Genomic DNA, 25491 nt, shown 5'->3' with positions numbered 1-25491 from the left:
TTGACAACTCTATGAAACCTGCATAAGTCCGTCAGTGTTTGTGGTTAAACGGTATTGAATTTACGTTTTCAACTTATTGATCTATTTTTTATGCTTATGAGGGCTTTTTGTATACAAAATTGTGATTTTTGTTAGGTAAGTACGTATTATATTGCCATATTTTCCTTTTCTCTTTAAAAAATTTATAACACTAAAATAACAACTTAAACTATATATTTTTATTTAACATACGGGCGGAGTTATGCACAGTTGAATATGTTGAGAAATAGGTAATTTTTCCAATTTTTTAAATGTAGGTAGTTAGATAGGCACATAATTTAAAAAAATGTCGTCGTTAATGGACAACTATATAAATACTTTGATTTAAGTTTGGTCCCCAGATCCCAGATTCACAAGTATTTAAACCGCTTTACATTCTAGATCTCCTCTTGGTTTCAGAATAATAATAAGTAACTCTTGTTGGCATCCTTAAACGGGAAAAATTCTTATTTTTCTGTAGTGCCAACACAAATCTTTACAACATCACAACTTTTTAAAAATTATAAACAATATTTAGCAATTTCTATCACCACTTATTAATTTAAAAATTGTATTTTTCAGATATGTATAAATCAAAAAGAGGCTATAAACTATTCCAACGGTCTATTGGCCTACAAGACATTAAAAACTCGATTGATAATCAGTATTCAGAGCTACTTGAGAGTTTTGAAGATTAGCTACCTAAAAATTCCAATGATATTCAAGCTAGCAAAACATATGATTTGTTAGAGGAATGCCTACTGGCAGAAGAAATTTTAAATGATGAAAATATATTATTTGATAGTTCTGTGGTGATATCAACTAGTTTTGTTAATAATATTAATGAAGATAAAGATAATCATTGGAACCTTAATACAACAATTGATTTGGAAGTAGGGGAGAATGTAAGTAAAACCGATGAAAAAGAACTTGAAAGTAAAAATTTATTAGAATTAGACCAAAGAAAAGAACATAACCCAAATATTACGAAAACCTTGAACGAGCTAAATGTGTTAAAAAGAGCACGAAGATGTTAAAATAGTTGAAGATCATGATTCCAGTTTTGAAATGGAACAAGAAGAAGAAAATGAAGCGACCGATGGTGAAGCGAGTGATCAGGGTCTACTACTGGAGGAGGAAGAACAAGAAGAAATTTCTTCTCGTGAAGATATTGATAATCAGGACTTAAACAAAAAAAAAAAGAAAATTTAGCAATCCTGAACAGTGGAAGTATTAAGGAATAAAAAAAAGACGAGAACATGGTTTAGACTACACAGGCAGCAAAGGCAATGAGTTTAAAATAAACAAAGGAAAGAAAACTCTAAAGGAAAGGTGTAAATGTGTTAAAATAAATACAGAAATTCATTGCTTTAAAATAAGTGACCAAGAACAAGACAAGATGTTTCAGAAGTTTTGGAAGTTAAAATGGAAAGAGAAAAGAATTTATGTCTCATCTAGGGTATTAGCGCTGCCGACAGCTCGAACAAGAAACAGAAGACAAAAGCCAAAGATCCATTTCGTATCAATACTTTCTACATACAAAAAATGAACAAGTTCGCGTATAACACTTTGGGAGTTTCAGTAAGAACAATATCTGCATGGATTGAAAGTGACACCAGAAGTCCTAATAAAAGTGATGCCAGCTCGAGGGAAACTCATGATAATAATACTCCAAGAAAGAAAAACTTAAGATTCATCAAAGAAAAGGAAAACCTAAAATCTTTTTTTCATACCTTGCCTAAGCTTGAATCTCATTACTGCCGCAAAACAACATCGAGACTGTATCTTGAACCACATTTTAAATCAAAAGCCGAAGTGTACTACATTTATAAAAAAAATTGGTGTGCAAATAAATGCTCTAAGTATAAAGACTATTCACGAAGTTTTTGACGAACTTAACTTGACACTATATGCTCCAAAAAAAGATGAATGTGATGTATGCGTGGGATATAAAACAAAAAATATAGAAGAGCAAATTTACATCGAGCACATTGAAAAGAAAAATGAAGCAATAAGTGAAAAAGAATCTGTTAAACTTTCTGACGATAAAGTATTCATAATGGATCTACAATCGGTTCTCCTTTGCCCGAAGTCGAACGCTTTGGCTTTGTATTATCGAACAAAATTAGTAGTCCATAATTTTACGATTTTTGACCTCCATACCAAAGAAGGGCATTGCTTTGTATGGCATGAGGGTGAAGGAAAACTAACCGCAAATTGTTTTCCTCTATTATTTCCCAATTTGACTGATATTATTCCAAACCTTACCCCTAACCAAAAGATCATTTTAATTAGCGACGGATGTGCAGCACAGAATAGGAATGTCATATTATCAAAGGCTCTTCTTAATCTTTCTGTAACAAACCAGGTGTGTATTGAACAAACATATTTGGAAAAGGGTCACACCCAAATGAAATGTGACTCGATGCATTCCACCATAGAACGTTATTTGAAAAGACGAAGTGTCAATGTGCCCGCTGATATTGTTGCTGCCTGTAAATATGCGAGAAAATTGCCGAAGCCCTATAAAGTGAATTATTTAAGTCATGAACATTTCAAGAATTTTGACGAAATTAAGTTAGTGAAGTCCATTCGACCAGAATTTAAAGTAGGTAATCCCACTATGAATGATATACGGACATTAAGATATAATGTAAATGGAAAAATTGATTCCAAAACTAGACACAAGCACAATTTTAAGGAATTACCTATCAGGCAAAGTAAAAGTAGAGTCTCTGTACCCTTTAATTCGTTACCACCGCTTTATAAAGATTCCTTAAAAATAAAAAAGGAAAAATTTAATAATTTAATGTTTTTGAAGAAAACAATGGAGGCAGATTATCATCCTTTCTACGATAACTTGAAGCACGAATAACCTTTTATTTAATAAAAAGATTTTAATTTGTTTTTGTTTAATAAATGTTTCTGTTCTATGATTACTGTTTTTCTTTAAATGCATAAGTCCATTTTTGTTCGCAAATTAGAGTATGAAAAATGCATAAGTCCCTTACTACATGGTAGTTTCCAAAAAAACATTAAAAATCAAAATGTTAACTAAATTTAAAATAAATAAATAAATTTCGTTAAAAAAAATTGCATCTTTCTTAAAATATAACCCCGAAAATACAGTTTTTTGCTTCTCCTGTAAAATTACTCATTTTGGACTTATGCACTTTTCACAGTAAGGCAATGATATTTGAAATTATTCAAAGCCATGCCAAATAGATCAACATCAAACTGTAACTGAACATCACTGAACCAGTTGCTGTTGCATTGCACATTTGCACCGGTTGTTGCATATGTGGGCTCTTTCTTGGGTTCCATAAGTGTTAAGATAAAATAGATTGTGTCTTCTGGTACGGATACAGAGAACAGCAAAAATTCAAAGCTAATAAATAATTGTAATGCGCTCTGTATTATAAAGACTTCTCTTATTAATAAGACCCGAAGCATCAATTTCATTGTTGCATATTTTAAATAAAAGCACTAAACCACCACAAATAGCAGATTGATGAAGAGATGTGAGAGTGCATTGAACCTTAACTGTTGGCTGAATCCCTTCTTAGTGTATACACTATCCATCCTAGAACTAATTGATTTATTTGAAACTATTTCTTCTGAAAAAGTTGAAAAAAAAATGAAGAGCCTAAAAGTACAAAAAGATCCAAATAATTATCTCAATTCAAATTTTTGAAATGCACAATTTGCACTATTGGTTTTTAGTGGTGCACTTAGTTCACATTTTGCTACAGTATGGATTATTTCCAAAAAGTCTAAAAATAAAATTATAGTAAAACAAGTAAAATTATACCTATACCAAAAGCTGCTAATGCCAATATAGCGTCAGGGTTAAGGCAAGTAAATACATAAGGCCTGCATTGAAAAAAAGTTAGAAAAAGCCAGTACTCCCTTAATTGATGGAATATTTTAACAAACAAGCTCTTCTTAGGAAATCAGTCCGGTTTCAGAGAACATCACAACAGAAACACCTTTACAGCTAACCAAATCCAAATGGAAAATCCATGTAGCTGAGGGCAATTATATGATAGCTATATTCTTTGATTTTAAAATACATTGAGACTGTAGACCGTTAAACTTTGTTAAAAAAATTACAATATTATAGAGTGATACAACTTCTAAATTAGAAACAGGTAGTCGGACTGACATTGTCTTTGTTTTTGGTACAACACGACGTTTCGGTCGGTAAGTATCTCCGACCGTTATCAAGTGTAAACTAAAGCAATTTCCTATTCTGCAGGCTTATATATGATTAATGGGATCAATGAGGCGTGAATTATGATGATGCGTAAAGAGAGCGTCTACTAGAAGAGGTCTCCATAAGTTGGGAACATCCACACTGGGTTGCCTGGTTTTGCGTTATGTAGGCAGCTTTCAAAAACTTCCTTTTTCGCCAGTATGATTCCTTCCTTAGGATTTGTGTTTCAGACCAGTGAATGTTATGGCCGTTTGTCCAAGCATGTTCAGCAATGCCTGATCTGGCTACTTCTCCAGTGGCCGTCCATTTGCGATGTTCCTTGGTCTGCCAAACTGCCAAAGGTCTTTTGATTTCGCCAACATATGAGTCACCACACTCACAAGGGATCTGGTAGATGCAGTTTTTGGTGTCTGCTGTAGATTCTGGCTTTGTTTTGGAAACAGAACTTCTTATTGTATTGCCAGATCTAAAGGCGGTTTTTAGAATAAACTTCTTAGCAATTCGTCAGATTTTCTCGGATGTACATTTTATATATATAGGGGATTGCGAGAAGCCCAGTTGATTCATCCTCTTGCTTGGTTCTGGTTTCCTTCGCCATCGATCTCTGGATAGTTTTCTGGATAAGTTTTTTGGGATAACCATTCTACTGCAGATCTTTAATAAGAAGTGCTACTTCCGCCTTAAAGTCTGCGTCGTTATTGCAGATGGTTACAGCTCGATTGTACAGAGACCTGATGATTCCAACTTCAGTCGAACCAGAGTGATTGGAATCAAAGTGTAGGTATTGTCCAGTATGTGTGGGTTTTCGATACACAGACGTTCTTATATTGTATTCTTAACAAGAACATCTAAGAACGGCAGTGTCGAATTTTTTTTTGAAGAACGTCGTGTTGTACCAAAAACAAAGACAATGTCAGTCTGACTACCTGTTTCTACATTACCATTGTCTACCACTTTCAAAAACAACTTCTAAATTGATTTAAAGAATATGTTTTAGAAGAGCAATGGCAAAAAACTGGAATAGGAATAATAGAATCGTGAAGTAAATTAAATAAATTTGGTTTACTACAAGGCAGCATTTTAGCGCCTTTATTCTTTATAAGATATTTAAATGACTTTATTGAACTATGATTTTCGAAAAAAAAAACTAAACTCAAACGTAAAAACAACCGAAATTAACGTTAGTAAGTAAATAAAAAACATTAAATTAAAAAACCATGAATTAAAAATAGATAACAAACCTTTACAGTGGACATAAAATATCTAGGCTTTCAAGTTGATAATGTATTAAGTTTCGAGGTACATTTAGCATTTATAAAGAAAAAAAATTTTTTTTGCAAGAGTAGCATAAAGCTTAACTTTACATGCTCGCATAACATTATTTAAAGCATGAGTGCAACCGCATTATCACTAATGTGCAACTATTTTGTATCTAATATCCAAAAAAACATATTGGATCCTTAGAAATTCTATTTAAGAAGGGAAATACATTAATCCTTTAGATTTAATTGATCTATTCCCATAAGGGGTTTACGGCACAAAACGAAGTTTTTATTTACTTCTATGACTTTAATTTATAACCCTAAAAAAGGTTTAATGCCATAATATTTAATGACTTTTTAACATTAAGAATTGACATACATAACTATTTTCAAACAAATAGGAATAGCTACCATTTAAATAGAACAAGATACAGCTCAACCATCATTAGTATTTTCAGTTATAAGTATTTTTTGGAGAGCATTGAGAATATCATATAGTCAATAATTCGACCATCTGCTGATTTAACGTACTTGAATCTAAGTGAAAATGCGGAGAATCAGAGCTTTACAGAGTTCATTAGGTTTGAAAACGTTTCAATAACCTAAAACGAATTGTGCATGGAATGAAAAATGTTGGTGGCGGTGAATCCGGCAAGGTTTTTAAAGATGCTTTTGAAGTCGTTGGAAGCCGAATATTAGATGTTATAAATGCATCATTTTCTAAGGGGCATCCAGATGAATGGATGTCATGAAAATTGACAAGAATCTCTGTTCCATTCAATTAGAGATATGAAACAGGAAATATTTAATCTGTCATCTATTCTTATGGACATAGACAATCATGATGACATCAATGACATGATGACAGTCTAAGATCCAGGTCCATGACTCATCCAAACAAGAGTTAATACAGGAAATTGAGAGCTTGCGGAAAAATGTAAACCAATTGACGCGCACCTTAGGTCAATTAGCTAAAGAAAAATCTAATGTAAAAATTAGCCAACCTGTTGCTAAAAAAACGATTGCTTGCCAGACAGAACAGACAGAAAACCGAGGCTCAGAGGTTCTTACAACACCTAATATCAACTTGTTGAATAAAGATGAATGGCATTATGCGGTTGTGTCAAATGTCCCACCTCAGTTCACCGGAAATCAGCTTGCGCACTTTGTCTGGGAAACTGCGAACCACGGACTTTATCAGATGCTTCCCAATGCTAAAAAACAAAGTAAATGCACATTCTGACTTCAAAATTGGTGTGCAAAATATCAATTACTTAAAGCGGCTGAAGGATATTGGCATGTGGCCTCCAGGCACTTTCATCTCCAATTCATGTTTATCATCCTCAAAAACATCAGCAAAGGTAATTAATACATCTTGAGGCTTACCACCTTGTAAGACTTTCGTCCCAGATAGTCATAACCTGTCGCAACGGTCGGATGCAGCAACACCAGACACTCTACTCAGGAAAGTTAAATCTTTGAAGATTGGTTCAGACAAGGAGGCGATAGCTACTTCGAAGTCCCTAGCGACTGAGTTGTTGGAGGCTGATTTTATCATTGATAGATAGGGGGAGATGAATAAAACATCAAATATAGACCCGATGACTCCACCATTAGTGAGACTGTCAAGAGACTCGGATGCGGCAGATGGTCGTTATTTACTGACTAGGCTAAGGGATCCCTCAATTTTAAAACCCCTCAGGTTATTTCTTTCATATCTGCATGATCAGCCCTCCAGTTTATGTTTCGAAGGACACACCAATACCAGCATCCAATTGGCATTTGCCTCAGAGGGACTTCCTGGTGACGTGGACGCCTTGCGGAAGCTCTACTTTCGCTACCATGACGCCTATGATTTTGGTTCAGCTGAAGTAGAAGCAGATCTGTCAGCCTTTGGATCCTTTTTTTCATCAGAGAAATTGCTACGCCTCCAAAGGATTAGAGAAAGCCAGAGCAATTACTATTCTAGTCTAAAAATTTTTAGGTAGTTTGACGCAAGAAGAGGATCAAGCACCCTCTAACATACTGGACAATGGCAAGCTTAGTATTTTCGAACATTGGTTAAATATCGATGAGCACGTTTTTATTAACAATTACTCTACAGTGGCCAGATTTAATAGAACAAATGTATCTCATGGAGGTACTTTGATAATGTCTAAAAGCAACGACTTTTCGGTAGTAACCAAGTTCGATAATTTAATAACTGAAAAACTATTTGAATTTTCCATTATCTATAGTAATAAATATGATCTTCATCTAATTTGTATATATAGAACACCTGACGCGGATGTAAATATATTCTTTCAAAAATTACTAAGCTTGCTTAAGTCTTTGCCTTTAAACAATAAAATCTTTTTATGTGACGATCTAAATATTGATTTTTCCAGTGTGTGTGCGGCTCAAGAATCTCTCCAGTCCATTTTCGATTCTTTTGGCTTAATCATGCACATTAAATCACCAACCAGACTAACTAAAATCAGCTCGAGTACAATAGACTATGTCGTATTTTCCTTTGATCCGGATTTCGTTGACTGTACTGTCCTAAACTCAGGCTTTTCAGATCATGAAGCAGTGTTAACAAAGCTTTCCATAATATCAAAAACTAAAAATGTTCCCCGCAAATTAGGCCGTATTTTCTCAGATCAAATTTTATAAATTTTAAGCACCTGTGTCTAACAACTGACTGGAATGTCCACCCTTCTGATGTTGATTCAGAATTCTCTAGATTTATAAAAACGTTATCTAATCTGTCTCACAAATCCTTTCCTTTAAGGCCTCTCAAACTGAATAAACATAAACCTTGGTCTACTCAAGTCTTACGTGTATCTGCTAAGAACATGCGTTCATTATTCAATCTTGGAAAATTCTCGGACAGCGCTTTGTTTCATGACTATGTAAGACTATATAAAAAAGTTTATCAAAGGACTCTAACAGCGCCAAAAGACATTTACTATAACAGGAGACTGGCAAAGTCTGGTAATATCGCTAAAGAATCATGGTCGATTGTTAATAATCTGAGAAATAAATCCTTTAAGTCCAATACTATCTCTACCTCTCCTGAGAACCTCAACAATTATTTTGTAAATGTAGCGAACAATCTAATGAGTACCATAGCTCCTACCCACGATCCACTTTCTTATCTTTCCAGTGCAGATGAAAATTTACACAGTTTTTTCTTTACGCCAATAGTATTACCTGAGCTTCGCAGTACGATTAGGGAAATCAAAAATAAGAGCTCTTCTGAAACCGATGGACTCATGCTGAACATGTTTCTAAACCTGCCAGAGTGTACATTAAACCATCTTACAAATTTAATCAACCTGTCTTTTCAAAAAGGAGTTTTTCTCAACTGCCTTAAGAAGGCAATAATAATCCCTCTACATAAAGGAAGAGATAAAGATCAGTCTTCTAACTATCGCCCAATTGCTCTTCTTCCCACACTATCAAAAATGATTGAAAGATTAGTGAAAAAAAGGCTCCTATCATTCCTACTGAAATTTAAAATACTCACTCCCCAACAATTTGGATTTTTAAATAACAAATGCACAAATGATGCTATGTTTTCCCTTTTTAATAATGTATACTGTAGCTTAAACAACCAACATCCTATGGCAAGAGACCCTAGAGGAATATTTGAACATTTGTTATAACATATTTTTTGAGTTAATATTTTAAGGTTTAATAAATTATTTTTAATAAAAAAATTAAGTCTTAAAGTTTAAAAGTTTTTTAAAATATTTCATGGTTTATATTAAAACAATTTGTGTGTATGTGTAGGATTGTACAAATTTTCAATAAAAATTTAATTAAAACCACAATTTTGACACTTAATAACCACTTATCCTTTACACTTCATTTTGAAACAATCATCTCTAAATCTTTACAAATGTTGGGCTTTATCAAACATAGTACCAGAGACTTCCTAAATGTTCCCTCGATTAAAGTGTTATACTGTTCCCTAGTAAGGCCACATCTGGATTACTGTTCTTCTATATGGTCCTCATCTTATAATATTCATATTCAGGCAATTGACACAGTTCAACATAAATTCCTTAGATATATTGCCTACTATAAGAACAGCAGGGGGTTGATAACATAAATTATTCAGATCTGGAAAACTGACTTCAAATAACTACTTTCAAAATCTGTCCAATGTACAGAGATCTTACTTTGTTCTATCATTTACTGCATTCTTATTCTGATGGCCCCGAATTTGCAAGTTAAATAGGACATCTAGATTTCTGACTTCTAGCAGCTAGATTAGCAAATAACTTTTCAACTCACTTGAATTACTTCAAAATATCAAAATATTAAATAAAAAACTTTTGGATAGGATTGTAAATGAAACGCTGATAATCCATAATATTATTGTATCTGTCCTGTTTGTGGCGAAACAGAAAACTTATTAATTGCTCTTATTTTGTTATTTGAGGCTTAATTAACACTCCTGGTTAAGCTTAATTAAACTTACAATAAATTTTGACTGATTGTGATTTTGTGTTTTTGTTATGCTTGTTTTAGTCTTTGATTATTTTATTTATATTTTTTGAATTTCATTTACTTAAATTATATATAGAATTATTCTGATATCGGAGTTAGGATTAAATTAAATTTGATACTTTTAAATTTTTTGTCTATTGTAAATTTTCTTTATATTGGGCTGTGGCTCATTGATAAAAAATAAATAAATAAATAAATTTTATTATGACAACTTTACTTGGCAATTTACCCTTACCCTACAAATGCTGCTTGTTTTACAGAAGCATGCTGTATGTTACATCTGCCAAGAGATTCCTGTCGCCCATTATTTGTTAGGCTGGGCATACACACTGTCTTCTCCCTCTACATTCAGGAAGTGGCCTGCTTTTTTTGCAAATCGCTTTAAATTTATAACCCCCAATCCAAGATACTTAACGCGTCAAGTGAACGATCTAAATCTTCCAATCCCCTACTCCACATTAACTAAAAAATCTATTTTTTACGAGGGAATTAAAATTTCAATCGCTTACCAGGTGGAATCAGGGAGGCAACATGTATTGACACTTTTAAATGTAAATTGAAAATACTTTTGACCGAAAAATGTTTCTATTCAATGGATGAATACTACGTCGACACATTCTAATTTTCCCTAAGTGTAAGTTTACAGTATTTCAATTTTATTTGAATTGTTTGTATGGTTAGAAGTCTTTGCTGTCTTATACTTGAGGGGATAATTATGGAATTTAATTTACTTTTTATGTATTTTTTTTCTGCTGTTCTTATGTATTGTTTTCTGATGTTTGTTTTAGAACTCGAGTGTGTATGGGGTGTAGTGGTTAAGTTTACTGGTAGTAACTTAAGGTACCTGATACCGCAGTAAACATCTGCGGGGGTTTAGCAACCTGTCAGGCGCGTCTCCAGGTGGCGGATAGGAGAACGGCCAGAAAACCAGTAATGGTTCCGGTTAACGGTGACTATAAGGGAAGCCAACGGGCCTACACCCGTCCGAGCCAACTGAAGGTCATCGTCGCGGACCAGCTATACACCGTAAACCGTCCATTCGGCGCAACGACCCCCATGATCCTGAAAGGGAGCGTGGGGTACGTGCTGATGAACGGCACGGGGATCTGGGCTTAACCACCCGGACCGCGTGGTGAGAACACTATAAAATCTCCCAATTCCTAGGGTATGGCGCGCGCCAAGGGATGCAAGACTAGGGGGAAGCCCAGTCACTAGCGGCCAACCCTGGGGAACAAGGCGCACCCCATTGTATACAGCCTTACCCCTGCATGCGGGGCTCTGCAGGGGTGGACCACCCTTTCCCTAGCTACTCGTGGGAACATCTATGATGGACCAAGACAACCAAAAAACCAAAGAAGGGGGCCAAGAGCAACCTTTGCCAGCAATGGCGGGACCTAAAGGAACCGCTGTTGAGAAGTCAACGGCGGGGCCGCAAGGAACCGCCGCTGAGAAAGCCAAAGAGGGACCTGCCGGGAGGAAACGACCGTCGGGGGCTCAAAGACGGAAAGCCAAACTGTTGGCGGCCAAGGGAAGGGGGGGGACGGGGCCCAATGAGGCACTGACACCAACCCGGACCAAGGCCAATACGAGCGAGACGCAAAAACGACATCGCTCGGAGGGAGAAACTCCACCGGAGTCAAAAAGACCCAGGAAGAAGCCCAGGGGCCAAGACGGGAACAAGGGCTGTCCTATCGGGATGCTGCGGCGGGGCTAAGAATGGCCATAACAGCCAAAAAATACCCCGAGGCATTCGTCTCGGAGGAGCAGGCAAATACCCTAAAGGGCTGGCTGCTCAACAAAACGCTCGCTCTGCAGAGCGGATCACAAATTGCGCCCAAGTTTGCAGGCGTAAGCCACGGTGGGGGAATCCTTCACATCACCTGTGTTGACGAGTCAACTAAAAATTGGCTCGTCGAACTGGTGCAGAAGGAAACTCCCTGGGAAGGGGCTGAACTCCAGATAACGGAGGACGGCAAACTTCCCAGACCGGTGAAGGCAATAACCTGGGTGCCGGGACCTACTGAGGAACCGAAAGCACTCCTACACAAGCTGGATGTTCAAAACAACATCAACACCAGCTTGTGGAAAGTGCTCGACATGAGGAAGGACCAGGACGACAAGGGTTGCCTGGTAACGCTCCTCATGGACGAGAAATCCTGGGCCAAAGTAAGGGAAGCGAATCAATCGCTATACCTCAACTTTGGCAGCATAAAAATCAGACTCTTGGCCGGCAGCCAAGAGAAAGAGAAGAGGGACCAGGCAACCCCTATGGAAACAGAGGGATTGCCGGGAACCTCTTCTTCCTAAAATCGCTCTCCGCAGTCGGTGCGAGGCTGATACAAATAAACCTCCACCACTGCAAAGCAGCCACTGCGGCCTTACAAAAATGCTATAAGGGGACTAGGAAACCTCAACGGGAGACTAGTGTCAGACCCAAAAGAGGGACCTAACCTAAGAAGCTGTATCTTTATAAGAAAAGATATAGAGGCCACACCGCTGTGGGAGTTTTGTGACAGGGACACAGCGGCGGTCAAAGTACAAATCAAAACAGCGGAGAGGAGCTACGATATAATAATAGTATCAGCATACTTTCCGCACGATCAACAAGGGGAACCACCTCCGACAACAGTTCGGAGGTTGATAGACCATCAAAGATTGGAAAACCTTATAATAGGCTGTGACGCCAATGCTCACCACACTATCTGGGGAAGCACTGGAACAAACAAACGAGGCGAATCATTATTAAATTACTGTGCTGCCTCCGGTCACAGTATAAAGAACAAGACAGTAGGTTCACTCTCTTGCGGCCGTTTGAAGTAGGGACTTCTAAACAGTGCCGACTTTTTTTACGCGGTCGTAAATCATTATTTAGTTTCGACGGCAATCCTTTACGATACGGGGGGTGTTTGAAACATTTTTAATAAGGAATATTTTCGTACATCGCGGCGGGCAGCGTGTACTATATGGAATTTTTTGAAATTAAAGGCACTTTGTATTATTGTTAAAATGAAATTGAAAGAATATTATTAAGTATCTCTTTTGAACAAATAACTGTAAGAAAAACACTTGGTAGATAGCTGTAAAATTAAGTTTATTAGAATGTACACAATTAAATCTTAGCTTTATGTTCCTTTCATGCTCTTTTCTCAACTGACCAAGATTACATACACTTAATTAATAATAACTTCGTTAATATAGCCATTTTTTAAATATTTAATTAAATTTACATAATAATGTGATAACAACACTCAGCATATGGAACTCGGTAACAGTCAAATATAAAAAGGCAGTTAAATAAAAAAAACTTATTAAATGCCTAATTATTTGCTTTTAAAATAGGGGATGAAAGAACAAACCACTAAAATTAAAATAAAACAAAAATAGGTGTTTTACAACCTAGAATTCATATAAATATGCAAAATAAATATAGTTTTACATTGGGGATTATAGTACCCATCAATATTTTGAAACTTAAACCCTTAAAAACCACCCTTAATGACGAAAAAAATGCAGTTTTAGTATGGTTAGACGGTATAAGTGGCTAAGATTTATATCATTCAAATGATTGCAATGCAACTAATAATAAATCGGATAGCTTTCACTATTAAAAACCACCACTAATAACAGAATATTACCAAAAATTTTGCATTTTTTTAGATTAAAATCACGATTTAAAAAAATATGTACTCTAAATCGCTGATACTTTTTGAACATATTATTGGTACCTATATATAGTCCATTGTAGAAATCTACGCTTTAATTTTTGAAATAAATACATAATTTTTTATGATAAATTTTTTTAAAACTGCAATTATTTTTATTTTATTCCTAACTTTTTTAATTTTTATGCTAATGACTTACAATCAAGTTATTTTAAGTTTTTGATAATACATACTTGAAAAAACGTGCTAGATATTTGTCTAAGAAACGTGATTTTTTAAAATTATTTCAAGTTATTATTTGACGTCATTATATTTTGTTATCTAAAAAAAGGGGTTATGTTCACACAGTTGTATCTCGGCGCCTATAGAGCCATATTGGCTTTATAGAGCCTATAAAGCCAATCTTTTATTTTTAAACCAACTTTTGTTTATTAGATTTTTTTTGTAAGATCTCAATTTTCCGAGATATTTAAGAAATACTGAAGAAAAGCGTGAATTTTTTTCTGTGAACTAATCCATTTTTATTTAAAAAAAATGTATATTCCCTTTTACTCCTGCAGCCATCTACGCAACATATCGCCGGCATTTTTAAAGTACAAAATTTCCGCACAACGCTATTATAGTTCTAATATTGAAGACGCCCCTGTATAATGCAGTCGCCACCGGGCAGCAAAAAAGAGTAGCATCAGAAAGCGAGTGAGACAGGCAACATTTTGGGCGGCGCTTAGAGTGATCCTTCTATTCTAGTTTATGTTCGGTGCTCCGGTCTAAATATACTTAATGTGGGGGAGGAACCGACCTTCGTCAACATACTCCGCAGAGAAGTAATTGATCTAACCATTGGCAAGGGACGCATCTGCGACCTCGTTAAAAAATGGCATGTATCTGACGAACCAAGTTTGTCGGATCACAGGTACAACCGGATACAAATCCGGAGACCTACAGGAACGCCAGGAAAACGGACTGGGACCTCTTCAATGAGATACTAGGACGCGAACTGGAGAACTGTCCAACGGAGGCAAAAGACAATGTAGAGCTCGAAGTGCTGACAGAGTCGGTCACTGAGGCTATTAAGTTGCTTTTGAAAATTCATGTCCACTAAGCAAACCGCGTCAAGCAGGGAACACCTCATGGTGGAACCAAGAATTGGGCGAGCTAAGGAAGACAGTAAGAAAGCTTTTTAACAGAGCCAAAAGAACTGGCGAGTGGAATCTATACAGACAACAGTTAACCAGGTACAATGATGCTATAAAAAGAGCAAAGAAAGAAGGGTGGAGGAAGCTATGCCGGGACCTAACAGAGACACCAGCATATGCTAGACTCCACAAGGCAATATCCAAAGGGCCACGACAAACCCTAGGCTCTTGTCTAAAACCCGATGGAGAATATACGACAACCGAGGAAGAAACGCTTGGCTTAATGCTGAACACGCACTTTCCGGGATCGAAAATTCTTCACCAACCAGAACATACCCAGGACCCAACTCCTATCATTCCGAACAGGGGCAAAAGGGAACACTGGGAACTAGCAAAAAAGGTAGTAACCTACGAGAAGGTTAAATTGGCGATAAATTCCTTCAAACCATTTAAATCTCCCGGAATGGATGGCATAATGCCAGTCAAGTTACAGCGGGGTAGCGAACTGCTGCTGCCAGCACTAAATAATGCGGGCAAGTCTAGCCACGGCGCATATACCAAAGAGTTGGAGGGAAGCAAAGGTAGTATTTCTACCAAAGACGGGACGCGACTCCTATGCGAAACCTAAATCCTTCCGACCAATTTGCCTTACATCATTCCTCCTAAAAACAGAGGAAAAGCTCATAGAAAGGCATATCAAGGACAATGTATTACGGGTCAACCCTCTACATCGACACCAGTATGTCTACCAAACAGGTAAATCTTGCGAATCAGCGATTCACGAGATAACCCAGAGGGTCGAACAATCTCTGAACAACAAAGAGATCGCCCTAGGAGCTTTCTTAGACATTGAGGGAGCATTCGACAATACATCATATGACTCAATCAACCGTGCGATAGCAGCACGAGGAATACATCCCATGATTGGCGGCTGGATAACCGAAATGCTAAATCATAGGAAAGTAGCAGCAAATCTCAACAGCATAACGGTTAAGGCCAAAGTGTGCAGGGGAACACCGCAAGGGGGCGTACTGTCACCGCTGCTGTGGAACCTTGTATCGGACAGCTTGCTGACACGACTGGAGAGGCAGCTTATCTTCGCTATAGGATATGCTGACGATATAGTCATCCTCACACGAGACAGTGGTAGTCAGGCTCATGTATTCGAAAAAATGCAAAGAGCCCTGACTACTGTCGAGCACTGGTGTGAGGAAGAACAACTAAGGGTAAATCCCACAAAAACTACTCTGGTTTCCTTTACCAAAAGAAGGAAACTAGAGCCTATTAGAGCCTATTAGAAACATAAAATTTTATGGAGAAAATCTGCGACTTGAAGACGAGGTCAAATATCTAGGTATAACCCTGGATAAAAAAACTCAGCTTCAAGAAACATGTAATCCAGGTTACAAATAAAGCCACGAAAACTCTTATGTACTATAAGAGAATGTTCGGTAGATCATGGGGACTGTCACCAAAAATGGTACATTGGATGTACACGACAATGGTTAGACCCATCATTACATACGCAGCACCTATATGGTGGCATGCGGCAGAAAAGAGGACTGTAATACAGATACTCAACAAAACACAATGAATAGCATGTCTGGGCATAACAAGAGCGATGTCAACAACGCCGACTGCTGCCCTAGAGAACCTGATAGGACTAAGCCTGCTACACTTAGTGGTACGGGCTGAAGCTATAACGGGGGCGAAAAGACTGCTGTCAAATGGCGCAACAATCCTATCGAAAGATGGACACAATGCCTTATTTGACAAGATACAGGACCTTGGGCCCCTGGCCCTAAGAACAGACAGAACCAAGGTCACATACCTAGACAAACCTTTTGTCATCAAAGAGAAAAGGGGACCACTGGACGCAGAAGCGGACAGGCTCAGGCAAAGAGGTTACTCAGTATGGCATACGGCAACCAAACGATCCAAGATCGGGGTAGCTGTGGGCATGGTGGAGGACGAACAACAGGGCAGACAACTTATGCTAAACCTGGGCCTCGAAACAACAAATTTACAGGCAAGCATAATAGGAATACAAACCTGTGTCCAACTGATGAGAGAAGGGCTGCCAAGAGGCAAAACCTTCGCAATTTTCACAGGAGACCAGGCTGCAACACTTGCACTACAACAGTTCGAGACTAAGTCAAGGACTGTGCAAAGCTGCTGGGAGGATCTCAGGAACCTCGCCGAAGTGCAAAATAGGCCAAAGATAATCCTAGCAGAGAATATGGGCAACAATAAGGCTGCAAGAAGGGCTATCCAACTTGCAACCCAGGGAGCCAGCAACAGCCTGGTAGGCCCTGAACCAACATGTTGTGTCAGCGATAAGACCTGGAAGAGGGAAATCGGCAACTGGCTAACAAATCAGAACAAATTCTACTGGGAGCAGCTGCCAAAGATGGAACAATCCAAACAACTTATAGGCAGCCCACCCTTCAAGAAGGGTGAGAACATACTGGGCCTCTCCAGACAACAACTGCGAAGGGTCGCAGGGCTATTTACAGGCCATGCACCCAGCAGGAAACACCAGCATACGCTAGGGAAATCAGTTACCTCGCTATGTAGGGGATGCAATGAGGAGGACGAAACAACTCTTCACATACTGTGCTTCTGTGAAGCATTTAATCAAACCAGGGCAACATTCCTGGGGGAAGAGAAACCCTCACCAGAGGGTATAAGAAATCTACCACTGGGCACAATCCAGGACTTCCTTGAAGCTACAGAATTGAACCTGTGGGACTAAACATATGGGACACAATAGGACTGCTTCTTAGCAGACCGCAGTGTAGGGAGCCACAAGGCACCACCCAGCGGTGGAGTTTTAGTGGGTATAGGATGAAACAGACTCGACACTGAGTCCCACACTACTGGGGGCGGCGCCGCGTAACCAGTGTTCATAAAGAATTTCTCCACCGACCTCAAAAAAAAAAAAAATAAAAAAAAAACTTAAGGTAGCTTTGTTTAGAACAATTTTTCTTTGTTAATAACAATAAAGCATGTTTTTTTTTTACTTTCTTACATTGCGCGATACCTGTAAGTACCTATCGGGTGACAAAAAAGACAAAATTTTCACCAATAATTCCTATACAGGCAAACCTACAAAATTACAAGTTATCTTATTGGTTGCAGATTATATTGCTCTTTAAATTATTGTAATACATTTTTTTTCAAAAATAATTAGGAAAGCCAATATTTAACCCTATTAAAAACTACATGGGATTTCATATGTCCCACCTGGCGGTGAAACACCCTGTATAATAATAGATAAATGAAAGAATTGTATTGGTATACATAAATTATTCCAATACATATGGTCTATAAAGGCTGTTTTATTCCATTTTCAATTTTAAGCTACTGGTTTAGTAATGAACATTATTGAGCAAAAACAAGCAGGTAGTAAAGCAAATAAGTCATTGTTTTGGCTACATATTTAGTTTGCTTTCTTTAAATATTATTAATTTTAACAATTTCTGTAACTTACCCTGATAAAATAATAGCAAAACATTGCAGTAATGCTGGGTAGAGATTCTCAATTGCTGCCCCAACTGGAGCCTGTAATGGTTCCATAACTTCCATAGCTGCTATTTGTAATCTCAATGACTATTCCTAATAGTCTGGAATAAGAATTTGATACTCATTTGAATCAACAGATTTGCATCTGCAAATTGTTCAGCATCGTGGGTGCAAAAATCAATACCATAATAGATCATTACACTTTTTTGTGTACAGAAGTCATCAAATTGATAAGGGGAATAAATACCTTTTAATTATTTGACACGGATATTTTTGGCTGGTTTCATATTTATTAAAAAGTAATTTATTTTATCCCCTTGACTAATCTAGAATTCTGCCGAGCATTAATTTTGAAAGGGTTTTTTTTGTTTGGAAAATCAATTTTGTAATAAATAATATGTTGTCATCATGTCAAAATCAGCTGATTTTAAAATCACGTGAACAAAGTCACGTAAGCGGGGGGGCTCTTATCCTAACTTGGCGAATTGCGCATAATGTTTCTATTGGTTGAATTTGTATTTCAATTGAAAAATTGCGGGAAATTTCACCTGTAGATAAAAAAAAAACAATTAAACGATGATTACGTTACTTGTATTAACACAGGAATTAGGAAATTTTTGTATTTTTAAAGTTTTAATTAGAATCTTTGACTATTTTCCATTAACTTAGCCGTACAAGCTGGCAACGTTGATGGTCCAACCCCCTTTGACGTTTCAGATTTGACGTTAGTTATGACATATGCCAGACCAAGAAACGACGTCAAAATTATGTGGATGTGATTGTAATTTTTCCTCAGTTTTTATTTTCCTTTCCCTTATTTTGCCGATTTTACTTTTTAATTTAGTTTTGTTTACGTTCCCAATTCTTCAAAACGCACCGAGGTGAGTTGTGTAAATAACATTTAATGCCTCGTTTGACCTTATTCCTGCTTCACTGTGTATCTTTTGTCTATGCAAAGTAACATCAGATTATAGTACTTGTGACTAATCTATTTGCATGTTGTTAGTGATTTTAGACCGCCCAACATATTCGTTAATCAGAAAATCACAAAATGGACCCACCATCAGGATCAAAACCTTTGTCGAAACTGGACCAGACCCAGCAACAGGTCAATGAAGTCGTTGGGATAATGCGGGTCAATGTTGAAAAGGTACTTGAGAGGGATCAGAAACTGTCTGAACTTGATTCCCGAGCTGATGCCCTCCAAGAAGGAGGCAAAAGGTTTGAACAACAGGCGCAAAAATTGAAAAGGAAATATTGGTGGAAAAATATCAAGATGATGATAATTATTGGCATTATTGCTCTTATCTTATTAGTCATTATTATTGGTAAGTAAATATTTTTATATTGTCTTTATCATCTTATCTCAGTTGGAAATCAAACAAGTAAAACATGCTCTAAAATTATTCCCTAGTAAATAAACATATGTTTGTTAATATTTGTTTTATCATTAATATTTCATTTTACTTCTCAGTGTCCCTCACTAGTAAAAGTAGTTCCAGTCCAGAGTCATCAACTACAACCAAATCAGTTGAAGGTGGAAATTAATCCTGCTTGAGAACTACAAGGCGTGCAATTTATTTTGTATTACAGTTACAATATCATTTGAATTTGTATTTAATGTCTTTATTCTTAATTTGTCTAATTTAATTTTATATTGATGTGATAAAGGTCTTTAGTTGCAGAGTGCTTCTTTGCTAAAAAAGATACCCTCTTACAACAACTGTTAAATTTTGTCTTTTTAGCACAATACCACTCTCATATTCCTCAGCTTATCAAAAAATGTAAACACTGTGGTTCTTTATCATTACTTCTAACAACTGGTTAGTGCAAGATTTAAGCATTTCAAAGAGAATTCCATGCAATCTTAAATAAAAGTTGTGAAACATTTTTAAACCTAAATCTCAATATTTTGCTAACAAATTTAAAAATAATAAAGAAATTTATTGTATACAATCATCAATTCTATCAAAAAATGTTACCTACCTAAGGTGCCTTATGACAAGTGTCAAAAGTTACAATAATCAGCACAATTTCTACAGAATACCACTTGCCTAAAGAGAAATCTATTTTTTGTAGACTAATATAAATGTATGACAATAATTATCACTATTTACTGGTAGATGGAGCTAGTTTTTAATGCAATTTTGTTAATATCATAGATATGATTATTCATTTGTATCCTAGATTAATATTACATTCTGTTTCTTATGGTTATTGTTCAGGAATTGAAATATTTATCTTAATATAATTTATGTTCGTAACTACCTAATTGTTTTTGTTGTCATTAAAATTTCATTTGGATTAGGTACTTTCCTTCTTATTTTAATGTATTTTATTTACACCACTCCACAGAAAAAAATTCAATTATTGAGTGATAAAAAAAATACATTATATAAGTACAAAATAAATAAAAATAAAAGAATACATGATCAATAATAGTTGTCTACAATATCACATTAATGAAAGAAAAAATACATTTTATAGTAACTATGTATGAAAAGTGTATTCTTTTAATTTTTTAAACTGCAATTAAATATTTCCTATTGATCTCTGTGCATTGGGAAGAACTGCCCAAAATTTGTTCCAGGTCTTGGATAGGTAAAAACTTTCAGAATTATTAGATAGTGCAAGGCACATGGAGATTTAAATGCTGCATTAAGTTGGGTGAATCAATTTTATTATTTAAAGGTTTAGATAAAAATTGGAAATCAACAGATTTTTGCCTCTCCTCAACCAAAAACTTTCTAGTAGACTCTGGTATGGAAAACCATTTTCTGGGTACACTCTGTGACCTTTATATGAAAAAAAATGTTTGAGGTCTGTGCATTTCTAATGACAAAACCCAGCATTTGGTAACTCCTAAATGCTTTATTGACAATATAAATATAGAAGTTGTAGACAAAGCCAAAACAATGTAAGTTACAAAACATTACAATTACAGGTTACATTATATTTTAGGACATGTACCACTAGCTTGGAGAGAGGCTAATGTAATATTCATACCAAAAACGGGGCGTCGTCCTGAAAACGAAGCAAAATCATATCGCCCGATTAGTCTAACCTCCTTTCTTCTAAAAACAATGGAGAAAGCAATCGACCAATACATAAGAAGCGTAACTCTTTCTAGATCACCGCTCTACCCTAGACAATTTGCCTACCAAGCAGGCAAATCTACAATAAGTGCACTGCACTGCCTCGTAAGAGACATAGCAAAGTCAAACGACTGCAAAGAAATTGCTCTTACTGCATTCATTGACATAGAGGGAGCATTCGACAATACCTCACACCTGTCCATAACAAAAGCCTTGCAAGACTGGGGGGTGGATGCCCCCATCGTAAAGTGGACAGGATCAATGCTCAAGCACCGCTCCATCACAGCAGAAATAAATGGAGCGACAGCAACAGCAACCACAGTAAAAGGATGTCCCCAAGGAGGGGTTCTGTCACCTCTACTGTGGACATTAGTAGTAAACAAAATTCTTAACATATTAAGTAGATCCGGATTCACAGTTCTAGGCTACGCAGATGACCTGGTAGTAATAGTTAGGGGCAAGCACGAGGGCGTAATATCGAATCGAATGCAAAGTGCCCTAAATACTATACAAAACTGGGGCGAAACTGAAGGATTATCTTTAAATCCTAGAAAAACAATTTTAGTGCCGTTTACTAGAAGAAGGAAGCTAGAACTCAGAGCACCTATATTAAACGGAACTCAGTTAACATTTTCTAACGAGGTGAAATACCTGGGGGTTACCTTGGAACACAAACTAACTTGGAACAATCATCTAGACAAGACCATTTCCAAAGCCATAGTGGCAATCTGGACATGCCGCAAACTCGTTGGCAAGACATGGGGGCTAAAACCGAAAATGTTATACTGGATCTACCAAACAGTCATTAAGCCCATCATCACATACGCTTCGCTGGTATGGTGGCCGAAGACCAAACAAACAACCGCACAGACCAAATTAAACAAAGTCCAAAGGCTGATATGTCTAGGAATAACCAGGGCAATGTCTACTTGTCCGACCACAGCCTTAGAGACACTGCCTAACATGCCTCCACTTCACATAAGCGTGAAAAAAGAGGCAATTAACAGTGCTCACACGCTTTTCCAAACCGGCAAATTCAAGCCTGGGGATTTAAGTGGTCACCTGCGCATCCTCGAAGAAATTAAACTGGAAAATGCCAGCAAACCACGTGACCACATAACGGCCATGCTGGATCTAGAAATTCCATTCGAAGTGATCATAGATGATCGCCAATCATGGGAGAAAAAAGAAGTACCAAAAGCCGACAATGCATCGCTATGGTACACAGACGGTTCCAAACTAACAGAAGGAGCAGGACTGGGCGTGTCAGGCCCTAACATTAAGATCTCAAAGTCACTGGGCAAATACCCTAACATCTTTCAAGCTGAAGTGCTTGCCATAGACATATGTGCAGAAGAGTGCATCAACCAAGGCTTCCAAAGAAAACACATATTTATACTATCAGACAGCCAAGCTGCTCTAAAGGCCCTGAAAGCTTTTAAATGTGATTCAAAGCTAGTCTGGGAGTGCAAACAAACCCTAAAGCGCCTTACAACAAAGAATCAAGTAACACTAATGTGGCTATTTGGCCACCGGGGTATAGAGGGGAACGAAGAAGCCGATCGCCTTGCAAAAAAAGGGGCTCAAACACCATACTATGGTCCAGAGCCATACTGTGGTTTAATGAAGATCCACATCACCGAAGACCTAAACAGGTGGGAAAAAGAACAATTGCTGTCGCACTGGAGAAGAGCACCAGGACTAAGACAGGCAAAAAAGTTTATAACCACTTCTAGAAAAAGAGCTGAACAGCTCCTAGACATGAACAGATCAGACATCAGAACAGCAGTCGGACTCCTAACCGGTCATTGCCCAGTGAAATATCACCTAAAGGCAATAGGTATAACAGAGGACGACCAATGTAGATTCTGCAGCAATGCCACAGAAACAGCAGAACACCTGCTCTGTGAATGCCCGACCCAACTCTGCAAGAGGCTCAAGTACCTGGAAGGGGTTCAACCAACACCTCAAGAAGTGGGACAACTACCTCCCAAAAATATAGCTCTGTACGGCAGAAGTCTAAGACTTTTTGAGACAAACTAAGACAAGTAGAGTTATGCACAAAATATCTCACAGGTAGCAGTGCTGAGCGGCGGATCAGCCGAAACGACTCCCTTCTCAATCTACAATCTACGTTATATTAGGTTTGTTGCGAGTGGGGCAGCTTGTGTCCCTTCACTGCGACCATGGTCTATTGTGGCTCACTCCTAGGTGTTTATTCTTCCACAGTCAAGTCCGCCCTCTTTAAGAGTCGATTATTTGACTGGGAGAAGCATTTTTAATGTCTTCCGTCTTAGGTAAGGCATTGCTGAGGAAGCCTGCGTGATTTTCTCTATTGCCGGACATCTGCGTAAAATGTGCTCTGCAGTCTCGTCTTCCTCCATGCATAGTCTGCATTCGATGACTTCCGCCAAACCAATCCTATTCATGTGGTTACGTAGTTTGCAATGGTATACATTCCCATTAGGGCTTTTAGGTGCTTCCTGTTGAGTTCCCTTATGTTATTTGTTACCTTCCTTGTTACGTCCGGTATGAAAGCCTTCGCATGGTTGTGTCCCGGTAGCGCTTTGCTTTGTTGTGCACCAGACTTAAAATTGTGTGTTTCGCCGTATTGTAGGCAATGCCTAATGCTGGTTCTACACCTATCAGGTTGGATTCTGCTCCTTTTTGGCTATTGTCAGCCGCCTTATTTCCTGTAATTTCAGGATGTCTCGGAATCCATACTAGGGTAATTTTGTTCCCTTCCCCCAACAGTATGAACTCTTTTTTGCAGATGTATTTTGCTCTAGATCTGCAGGTAGGGGATTCTAGCACTTTTAGAGCCGCCTGACCATCACTGTAGATTTTGATGGTTCTGTTTTCAAGTTGCATTTGGTTAAGCATTCTTGCACAGATTTCAATGGCATGTACTTTCGCCTGAATTGATGAGTGTTTCCCAAGGCAGATAGTTCTTTCTGTCCTTGGGTTAGTGCAGTATATTCCAGCTCCTACTCCAAAATTGGTTTTGGAATCGTCTGAATATACTCGGATTTCCGCTTTCTCTCCATCGGTTTCTGATCTCAGTCCGCTCGGTCTGGTATGTTGACCGAGTATGAACTCGTATTTAGTGTTTTTCTCGGCATAAGGCTGATGGCATACCAAGTGTGCCGGGATTGCACACCTTCTCAACCAGTTCGGTTGATTCCATCCAGACTTTGTTTGTCGAGATGCCATTTATGACATGGTGCAGCCTGTAAGTAGTTCTTATGGCCTCCCCCTGCAGCGACATGTGCGGGGTTAGTCCAAGTTGTACTTCCATGGCGGCTGTCAGGGTAGTTCTGATCACCCTTTCGCCAGTTGTGTTGCTTTGCTCCACCACACCACAGAGCCATAGGATATCGTAGGTCTGATGATTTGTGTGTATAACCCCTGCATCTATTTTGGCTTCACTCCCCAGGTTTTTTCGCGTATCCTGCGACAGTTCCATAGGGACAGTTTTGCTGTGTTGAATGTTTTGACAAGATGCAAGTTCCAATTAAGCCTCCTATCTAAGGTTATCTTAAGATATTTCGCCTCCGTTGCAAATTGGATGATTTCAGCTCTCCAAGGGGTTTGAGTTCGCCCATATTTCTTTTTCTGGTGAATCGCACTATTTCCATTTTATGCGAATTAATGGATATTTCCTTCCTCTCGCACCAGTTTAGAATGATGTTTAGCACTTCTTGTAGTGTTGTTGAGATGGCTTTCTCATTTTTTCCTTTTAACAGGATCACCAGATCATGTGCGTAAGCTTCGACTTTGACTTCCCACAGTCGAATTATGGCCAACAGGTCGTCAACGAGTAGCGACCATAGGATGGGAGATAGTACCCCTCCCTGGGGTTCAGGGCAACCTCGTGCGGCACTGAAGTGCACAGGTTCGCCCTGTAAAATGGTCGTTATTCTTCTGTCACTTAGCATGGTTTTGATCCACTTGCAGACAAGAGGGCTGACTCCTCTTACTGCTGTAGATTCATAGAGTGAGCGTGGAAGTGCGTTGTTGAAGGCCCCTTCAATGTTTAAGAGGGCCGTCACTGCCACTTTTGTTTCAGCGAATAAC

The 25491-nt window shown here is 37.8% G+C and overlaps 1 protein-coding gene across 2 annotated transcripts in view; it reads right to left on the bottom strand.

Annotated features, from left to right (window-relative positions):
* LOC126738495 (integral membrane protein GPR155) overlaps positions 1-18728 on the bottom strand; it is a 49807-nt gene extending 31079 nt beyond the window's left edge. Inside the window, exons 1-2 of one of the 2 annotated variants that reach the window (XM_050443863.1) lie at positions 18567-18728; positions 18288-18420 (exon numbers count right to left, since the gene is read on the bottom strand). In XM_050443863.1, coding sequence (XP_050299820.1) covers positions 18288-18382 — 95 coding nt within the window. In that variant the 5' untranslated portion in view covers positions 18383-18420; positions 18567-18728. Of the gene's footprint in view, positions 1-18287 lie in introns of both variants that reach the window. The other variant, XM_050443862.1, reaches the window with a different exon arrangement.
* Positions 18729-25491: the final 6763 nt, after the last annotated feature.

This window comes from Anthonomus grandis, chromosome 7 (assembly GCF_022605725.1).
Source record: "Anthonomus grandis grandis chromosome 7, icAntGran1.3, whole genome shotgun sequence".
NCBI classification, from domain to species: domain Eukaryota; kingdom Metazoa; phylum Arthropoda; class Insecta; order Coleoptera; family Curculionidae; genus Anthonomus; species Anthonomus grandis.
This window is presented reverse-complemented; position numbering and strand designations above follow the sequence as displayed.